The sequence below is a fragment of the Rhinatrema bivittatum genome, chromosome 11 (genome assembly GCF_901001135.1).
Source record: "Rhinatrema bivittatum chromosome 11, aRhiBiv1.1, whole genome shotgun sequence".
NCBI classification, from domain to species: domain Eukaryota; kingdom Metazoa; phylum Chordata; class Amphibia; order Gymnophiona; family Rhinatrematidae; genus Rhinatrema; species Rhinatrema bivittatum.
This window is the reverse complement of record NC_042625.1, coordinates 94,735,308-94,745,022: the sequence shown is the minus strand read 5'-3', so window position 1 is coordinate 94,745,022 and position 9,715 is coordinate 94,735,308. Positions and strand designations below refer to the sequence as shown.

Genomic DNA, 9,715 nt, shown 5'->3' with positions numbered 1-9,715 from the left:
ATGCTGGAATCTTGCACAGATGATAATTCTGTCTCACATTTAGTCAAGCAAGATCATCTTGCTTTTGAATAGTTAAATCTTGAGGCCAATTTATTGCTAATACACACAACTGATGAATACAACCAGTTAGAGATGTTTCCATTCTGGCAACCATGCCCGAACTTGGCCTAAAGATATATCAGGTGGTGGGGAAATTAAGGCAGCAAGAGAGAAAGTTACTGGGGCCAGAATCAAAATGCCACTCGCTTCTGCCACTGCAGAGATTTCGCCCTGGTTCTGGTCCACTCCCAAGTTCCAAGAGAGTTCCACTGCCTGAGTCTGCTCCCCTGCCCTGATTCCTGGGGATTGCTGAAGATTTGCACTGTCTCTCATCTCTTCACGCTTCACAGAGAACTCTCCAGCAGCAGCAGTTTGCCTGATTTCAGCTTTATGGTCACATTGGCACTTGGCGCTCTAGAGATGCCCTTAATGATGGAGGCGGAGTTTGTGCTCATGAAGCCTCTGGACTCCACAATGCCAACACCAACTCCACCTTTGCCGAAGCTTTACATAAGAACATAACATGCTGGGTCAGACCAAGGGTCCATCAAGCCCAGCATCCTGTTTCCAACAGAGGCCAAAACCAGGCCACAAGAACCTGGCAATTACCCAAACACTAAGAAGATCCCATGCTACTGATGCAATTAATAGCAGTGGCTATTCCCTAAGTAAAATTGATTAATAGCCACTAATGGACTTCTCCTCCAAGAACTTATCCAAACCTTTTTTGAACCCTTTGTCCTGGGTTCCAATTCTTCTCAGACACTGCAGATGCCTATTCAAAAGGACGAATCACAGAAGATAAAATTGGGCCACATTAATTTTCCTCTTCCTGCCCATAGTGACCTTAAACGGTGAAGCTCTTCTGAGATGGGACTCGTGTGTCTGCCATATTGGTTAACATCCTCCTGCCTCTTGTTGTTATCTAATGGAATAAAGCAATTCTTATCATTCAAATTTCAATACCAAATGCTTGGCTAAATACAGACTTCAATGGTTTTTGGGTCGATGGTTTGGTAATTTGATATTGTTTATTTTGTTTGTTTTATATTTCAGTTTTGCATGGAGTATTATATTGTTTAGAGTTCTGTGTTGGAAGATGGTTTAAAAATTATAATAAAATAACCTTAACCAATCAAATGAATGGATGTTTTACTCAATAATATATTCTGACTGGGGTCAGCTTAGGGGCAGTGCTCTACAGGCCAAGGGACCTAGGTTCTCTACTGCCTAGGTCAAGCAGGGCTGGGGATACAGTGAAGGCAGCATTTGCACCCCCTATGGGAGGAAGGAATAATTATTAAGCAAATTTGATATCCAGAGGTCATAGTTAGGGCCCATGATTGCAGGTTTCTAGAAGGAGCCAGGGGTGCATTGCATTTGGCCAAGGACTGTCACTGCACAACTGGACAGAAATAAGTTGAGAGGAGATATAAAATAAGAGAAAAAGCCCCTGGTAGTTGCAAATAAAAGCTCATGTCACCAGATCCCCTCCCTGGTTCCAAATGAATACTAAGAAGTCCACAGGAGCAGGAGGAAAAGGCTGGCCCCATACAAAAATAACCCACCATCTGATCGACTATAGGCTAATCCTCTTCAACCATGGACCAATAGTCTTGCTTCCGATTAACGAGGTTTCCATGCAGTCTCAGACACAGTCTGAGCACATAGAAGTTAAGGGTCTTAGATGGACACACAGTCTGTGGCAGAGAAGAATCATACTGAAGCTTGGTGGCTAAACTACAGAACATTACTCAGACTGAATACCAGAAACAGATAGCACATAAGGACTGAAGACCCTAGCTTCTGTGCCTCAGGCAATGCCACACATCCCACTTGGTGTTGGCCTTTACCACTGGTATCTACACAGGGTAGAGGAAGAGGGGAAGGGGGGTATTGGTTACATTTTCAGGTTTTGAAGTTTGATTCCATGAACTTACATTTAGAAATATTGCATTCTCATATTTTGTGAAGTCAAAATAAAACTACCCTATATAAAAGTTTTTAGTTGATAATCTTCACCCTCTGATTTTGAAGGCATTTACAATTTTTTGGAAGTAAAATATATGAAGTCCTGAATTGACCTTGTAGTGCAGATGTAAACTTAAATAAGGGTCATGCAATTCTCTCTTTAAGGCCTATGACCAGAACATGGGAATTTGAATGGACACCATTAGCTGGATCTCATGCAGTTTTATATTTCACAGGAACACACCGCCTCCAGAACCACTTAATCACAGTGCAACAAAGTGATACTTGTCAAAATACTATGAAATCATAGATTACCTTTGGCTGCAGTTCTGTCTGGCTCCCTAGCTCTTGTAATTGTCACGGAGGGAGGCAGCAGAAAGCTGGCATTGGCCATTAAATTGTTTGCCTTGTTCAATGTGATAATTTGGAATGGTGAGTCATCTCAACAGCAATTTCTGTGCAATTACTTTCTTCCAAGTGAAATAACCCTTTAGCAAAGTCTGAAGCAAAAAAAAAAAATTCCTTTCCCTGTGTGTGTGTATATATATATATAATGCAGTTTTACTGCTGTTTTGGGATGAACTGCTGCTCCATGAAGGTTACCCAGTGCTTCATTACAATCCTCTTGCTACTTAGGATCTTTTATGTTCATTCCATGTCTTTTTGAATTCTGTTAGCACAATATGTTCCCCTCATACATGCTTTACCACACAGTTTTAACAGTGTGAACACAAATTAAAACTATTTACATGCTTTAGAATGAAACTGCTTTTTGGAATAGAATAGAACACCTTGCATTTTAATTTGAAATAAATGATTCATATTTTTAAAGCTTCTTGAAAATGTAAAACCTTCCCTTTAAGGGTTTGCTATTTCCAAGAAGGTATTCTGCAATTTTTTTTCAAGAGTGGAAACATTATATATTCTGCTTCCAAGAAGGCACTGGGTAACCTGCCTGGAGGGGCAGAGAAACCAGCAGGCGGAGCTCCTAGTATTGGGTATTTCATTAGGATCCAAGAAATCTGCAACCACCAGCTTAGAAAAGAAAGGGAAGAGCAATAGCAGTGCCAAAAGATACCAAGAAATTCTGCCAGAAAAGGGGCTTAATAAATAACCATCATTTTTTTTTATTTCCATTTTTCCAGTGGCATTTAACCCACTGTGCCAATTCTGTAATCATTAGCCACAGTAAAAGGTGAACTAAGGACACAGCGAAAGCCAGACTGTGTTTGGTTGCATTGACTAATGATATCTTAATGTGGCTTGGTATCTAGTTTCTGTAGGCCAGCCACATAGCTGCCTCAGCGAATTCATTCTGTAAAGTTTCTGTAGTTTTCTGTTACATTGTCAGCTCTGTAACTGTACTTTAGTTCCGCTCAGGCCCACACAATTTCTGCTCTTCCTGTTCCATTCAAATTCCAGAAAGCCAAGCTTCACCCCCACAATTGGCTCTCACAACCCTCCGCAGCTGTTTCCCAGCCTAAACATTTCTTTTTTTGAACACTGTCGTAGGAGGCAACAAGGATATAATTTCAGATCTTCCAAATTCGTTCCTTCCTTCCGCCCTCAAAAACTAAGTGTCAGTCTTTAAATATGTTTGCCTTCTAATGATTTCCCCTACCAAACACTTGCACTGACTAACATCCTGACAACTTCAAGGATTCAAGTGTATCTTCCATAAAAAAAAAAAAAAAAAGATGTTTAACCTAGTATTTTACCAGAAGATATTGGTTTGGAACAAATAATCAGGAGGGTTAGGCTGGCAGAGCAGGATCACATCCTAGGCTGGGGAGGCTTTGGAAGTCAAGGGAAGAGAGATGGAAAGGTGAGACAGGGCAAAGCACCTAATAACTGGAACTAGGGTGCATGTGTACTGGATTTCAGAGGCAAACACTATCTCTGAAGCAACAACCACTGTTGCAACGGCAAATTATTAAAATTAAAAAAGGTGGAAATAGGAGCAATACCACAGCGGTTTGTTATAGATTACAAATCTGCTTTTCCATTTTAATTGCTAAACGTGAATACATTAAAAAAGAAACACAAATTGCAAATAAAGACTCATCTTGGTAGCCCACCACACACCAGTTCCTATTGAACAGGAAGCGCAAAGCAGTAGGGCTGAAAATACAAGAAAAAGTATCACTCAGAAATTCTCCTTTGGTCTTCTGAAACAAAATACATCAGAATAAAAATCAAGAAACTTTCAAAGTTTTTGAAAGCTGTTGTTGCTTTGCTATTCTCACCATTTAAAAGCAAAGTAAAATCGGGGGACATACCCTTGGCTGTCCTTTGCAAACATCATACTGATACATAACTACTGGAGCAATGAGTCTCAAAGACCTTAGAAGTAGGAGGCTGGAAAGCCACAGTTAATGTGCAAAGTACATGGCATAGAAAGCTAGTGCAAAACAGCAGCAAGTTACCAATGTCTCCAAAATATGTTACGTCTTAAAAAGTATACATACACAGATATATTCCAGAGGGAACAGGTTTGCAATTTTTAGCAAAATATTTTATTGTTAAATCAATCTACAGCAAACAACTGAAGAGCGGTAAAGAAGTGGGTTGTTTTTTTTTTTTTGTTTTTGTTTTTTTACAGAAGCACTCTCTAATATCTATCCCACATCCATCACTTTGGGCTAGATGTACTAAAAACTCCACCTTACCACCTGCCCTAGACACAATTTGGGAAAATCCCTTTCAATATCTGGCTCTTAACCTTAAAGCGCCAACCTTTATTTTCTTTTCTCTCTCTATGCATTGCAGTTGTAGCCTAATGCTGAGGGTTATAAAAAAATCTGCAGCCTTATCCCAGAAGTGGTTGCACTTCATCACCAAGTTCTTTGGAATACACTCTACATTAAAGGTCGGTGTATACTGCACTTTTCTTGTAAAAGACCTCCATCCTGGAGTTTCACTTATACTTCATGGTAGAAAACTCTTTTCTTCCTTTTCCTTCACTGCCAAAGTTGCGGACCCTGTGGATTTTCTGCAGCTGGTTTTCCACTGTTGAAACAATGTCCACCTCATCAGGAATGTGAACATATCGGACATTCCTGCCAGTCACAAAAAAGTCATCCAGCTGAGAAACCCGGCCCTTCCTGTCCGTGTACACCACTTCAGCCAGGCGAATGTTCATGAAGGCATCAACATTCACAATGCGGCCTTTGGCAGTGCTTTCATCCCGGAGATCAACAGTGGTGGTGTGCCCATGGATGCCTTGGAGCAATATGATCAGACTGTTCTCGGCGATGGTGCGTTCTTTGATGGAGTGGCTGATCTCCATCTTGCAATACTACCTTGAACGTCAGAATAACTGCAAAATAGATGAGCCACTGAAAACACTGTACTGGAGCAACATTCAAATACTCAATGTAAGAATTTTTAATATTTTATTGGAAAAACTGAGTGGCATACAGTTTGACAGTTACTTTGTGCTGTTATCACAAGAGTTGGATGCAGAAATTAGATTCTTAAAAAAAAAAAAAAAGAAAATCCTAAACATCAGCTAGATATTTTACAGTATCAACATACTTGATTCTTAGCTAAACTGCTGCTATCCCTATTGCTATTTGTTTCAGTGTGTTTTCTCTCTGTTTTAACAGCTTTTGGAACAAAGATATGATCACAGGAGAAAGGAATACATGATTTCACCGCCATTACTCTGTATTGTACGTAATTCATTGATCTAAAGGTTTTCTCCCATTTTGTAGTCACAGCAAACTTTTTATATGCAAGTCCCTGTATGTGCATTTGTTTGAAGCAGTAGCTCCCTCTAGTGATTTATTGTAATATAGAACAAACTACTATCCAAACTCCATAATATAATAAAACCAGCATTACAAATCCTTTAAAATACATGTATTCAAAGCTTTTTACAGATATGCAATGCAATTACCATCAACTGGTTTTCATCTATCTAGGAAGAATGAATGACTTAGTAACCCATGGTGGGATCTGTTCCAGGTAAGTGCCTTAAAAACAGCAGTTATGCCAGAATAAGCAACAGGAGAAGATTGAAGTTCCAGATGGAACAGGGTACAAGAAAACCTATAAAAGGTCAATTTGCTTGTGTCATTTGGAAACAATGCATTTCCTGTCATACTAGTCAGGAAAGGCAAAAAAAAAAAAAAAATAAAATTAACAGATAACAGCAGCAGCAAAAAAACAAACCAACCTAAAAAAAAAAAAAAAAAAAAAAAAGCACTGCTGGATTTTCACCTGAAATCGCCCACTTTAAAAAGTCTGCAGCACCAAGCCAGATGTACTAAATGGCTTTTTCTCCTTTTCGAGTCTATGGGAGAAAAAAAACCCCACTCTGTACATCTGGTTCATTTCATAATTCTGCAAGTTATCCAACTTTCAGTTGTTTTTTTTTTTGGCCCAAGATTTAAGTTTTATCCAGTAGTGATCTTCTCCCAGGCCATTACAGATCACTGACTTGAAACCTTTCTGAACTTGCTTCCTTTCCCACTGGGAAAAAGTAAACGGTGGAGGTGTCACTTACCACTAGTTTAACCTATGATCAGGAAAAAGATAATTTCAATGTACTGGCAAGCCCCTACATACATTCAATCCCTAACTATGTTTTAATGTATATTTTGTAGGATTTCAATGCTAAAGAGATGAGAAATGAAACCACCACATTTGCTGTACTGCTCCCTACTACTTATTAGATATACGCCTCGACAATCTGCTCCAATCCTGTTTGCCGGGCCATGGGGGTCATCTAAGTTCCCTGCAAGAGCCTGTCAGCTAAGGTGCCAGGCATTAAATATGTCAGCACCTTTCACTGGCATGGACACATGCCCAGTGGAAGCAGTGTCGCTTGGACTATGGCCACCATCTCAAACAATCAGGTCGATCCAGTAACGTGCAGTTAAAGATTGCCCGTCTGTAACGTGCTGGGAGCGCACAATACAGACGAGTAAGGCCATCCAGCCATACAGTCTCCAGTTTCACGCGTCCTTAGCGCTTCCTAAAATAAACACCTAACCCTTTCCGCACCCAGCATGTAAATGAACGAAAAAGCTGTATAATGAAGGAATTAGCTATTCCCCTCCGATACTGTAACGGGCGCTGATATTATCTCCTTAGGAACGCGGTTTTGCCGCGGCCTTAACCTGTTAGTTTACTGCCTCCCCCTAGTAGGAGTTAGGACTGTGTAACAAATCCATCGACACCGCTTAAGATACTCAAACACAATAAAACAATAAGCCTGGCACCTTCCTTGATGTAGTACGTCCCGGATGCCCCCCCCCCCCCCCAGCGTGCCCGCCACTACCCCTTTCATCAGCTGCATCCACCCATTATGCCCCTCACGGGCATGTCCCGCTTCACAGAGCGCTCCCACTCAAATCCGTTCATGGGTATATACCCTTTCGCCCCCCTCACAGCGCCATGCTACCACTGCGACCCGGAGGAGGTGAGGCACAGCGGCGAAGACAGACGGGAGAGGAGAAAAAGCAGAGCCGAGCAAAGCAAAAGCGTGCAGCAAGCCGGCGAAATAGACCTGCGAGCAGAGGCAATAGCAGCGGTTCGGTAAGCCTGGCACCCTCCTTGATGTAGTACGTCCCGGATGCCCCCCCCCAGCGCGCCCGCCACTACCCCTTTCATCAGCTGCATCAACTGCGACCCTGCAATCCCGTGAGGCCTACAAAAAAAAAAATCCCCGGCTCCCGCGCCCCCGCACTGGCCCGCCGACTCTACCCCCCCCCCCCCCCCCCCGATCGGGCAGATAGGCTGCGGCGACGAAAACCAAAGCACTTTTTTTTTTTTCAAAAAGCGACATCACACATTGCATAAAATAATTTCTCCAGCCTTAAAGCGACTTACTTTTGGGATCTGTCAAGATCCCAAAAGTAAGTCGCAAAAGTAACTTACTTTTCTGAAGCCATCAGGAACATGATCTTAGCTCCTCCGGACGAAGATGAAGATGGCCGCCTGCACGGGGGAAAGCGTGCAATTGGCCGCTGAAGACGTGACCTCACGTCTTCAGCGGCCAATTGCACGCTTTCCCCCGTGCAGGCGGCCATCTTCGTCTTGAGCTACGATCGTGATGGCTTCAGAAAAGTAAGTTACTTTTGCGACTTACTTGACAGATCCCAAAAGTAAGTCGCTTTAAGGCTGGAGAAATTATTTTATGCAATGTGTGATGTTGCTTTTTGAAAAAAAAAAATTGCTTTGGTTTTCGTCGCCGCCGCCTCCTTGCCCGATCGGGAGGAGGGGGGGGGGGGGGGGTGGAGTCGGCGGGCAGTGCGGGGGCGCGGGAGCCGGGGATTTTTTATTTTTTTTTGTAGGCCTCACGGGACTGCCGGGTCGCAGTGGATGCAGCTGATGAAAGGGGTAGCGGTGGGCGCGCTGGGGAGGGGGGCATCCGGGACGTACTACATCAAGGAGGGTGCCAGGCTTACCGAACCGCTGCTATTGCCTCTGCTCGCAGGTCTATTTCGCCGGCTTGCTGCACGCTTTCGCTTTGCTCGGCTCTGCTTTTTCTCCTCTCCCGTCTGTCTTCGCCGCTGTGCCTCACCTCCTCCCGGAGCAAGGCTGCTTTCGCGCCCTGCTCCGGGAGGAGAGACACAGCGACGAAGCAACAAAGACTTTTCGTGTTTTTTTACACTTCCTGGTTCCTGTCATTCCAAATGACATTTGAAATGACAGGTACCGTCGCACCCTGGTTACTGTATAGGCGCTGTATTAAGCGCCTATACAGTAAAATGGGTTACGCGGCCATAACCCTTCCCTACCGCTTTAAAGCCGCGGCATGCATTTGCATGCGATTAGAGGAGAGTATCGGGGAGTTAGTGAAGAGAACTGTGGGTGCGGGGAGGAAGGGTGCGCCTGACACTGCCGCACTGTTTCTACCGCGGCCTTACTGGATCGACCTGATTGTTATGAACCAAGACGACCCCTTTTAAATAAAGATGCTAGCCCTGCTAGTTCCCTCCAGGCTTCCGGCACCGATTTGAGTCTTCCCACCATTGGTAGCCCCCCCTTCGGGACAGGGCGAGGGTCGCACGGTGACCCAGCTCAAGCAGAAAGATTTAAGACCAGTTGTGGACTTCTGACCTCACTCCCCAGGCATCCTGGCACCAGCGGCGCGGACTTAACACCGGCTAAGGCGTGAACCGCAAACCCCCACAATGTAGTAACATGGAAGTTAAAACAAATCAGGACTGACCAAGCTTCTGTCCACCCCCCTCACCCTTCGAACAGGGCCACTCGGCGACTCTGCGAGCGGAAGGGAGGGGAATTATTTCACCGAGTCCAATACCACAACATGGGACTCGGTACGACCAGATCCGGCGCGCGCGCTAGAACCTTATCGGTCGGAGGCCTAGTTCCGCTCATCTCCCCTCCCGACACACTGCCGGTCGCGACCCCACACACCAATCGCGAGAAAAACCTGCAACATCTCTCACCAAACTTTTCCTTCCCCCGCCGCCCAACAAACAAACCAACCAGACCGCCTCTTACCGGCGCTTTAGGGTGCACTTCATGCAGGCGCCGACCTCGCAACACCAGCCACGCTGATTGGTCTGTTTCTTTCCCGCCGACCCTCTACCATCGGGCACACTGATTGGTCTGTTTCTCCCCGCGCCGCCAGTGACCTAGCAACCGGGCTGCGGAGAGACAGTGCGAAGCCGGGCGGGTTCTGCAACCGGCACCAGCACCGGCGGGGCCCCGCGCGGATCAACAGGGT

General features: G+C 44.5%; 1 protein-coding gene across 3 annotated transcripts; it reads right to left on the bottom strand.

Annotated features, from left to right (window-relative positions):
* Positions 1–4,558: 4,558 nt before the first annotated feature.
* On the bottom strand, positions 4,559–9,627 carry LSM10 (LSM10, U7 small nuclear RNA associated). Of its 3 annotated transcripts, none has more exons than XM_029619672.1 (2): positions 9,490–9,627; positions 4,559–5,329 (listed from the first exon to the last, which is right to left on the bottom strand). In XM_029619672.1, exon 2 carries the CDS (start codon positions 5,297–5,299, stop codon positions 4,928–4,930), a length of 372 nt encoding a protein of 123 aa, XP_029475532.1. In that variant the 5' UTR covers positions 5,300–5,329; positions 9,490–9,627; the 3' UTR covers positions 4,559–4,927. The 3 variants fall into 3 exon arrangements, with proteins under 3 accessions (XP_029475532.1, XP_029475533.1, XP_029475535.1); XM_029619673.1 differs by lacking the exon at positions 9,490–9,627 and adding an exon at positions 9,435–9,488; XM_029619675.1 differs by lacking the exon at positions 9,490–9,627 and adding an exon at positions 9,194–9,333.
* Positions 9,628–9,715: the final 88 nt, after the last annotated feature.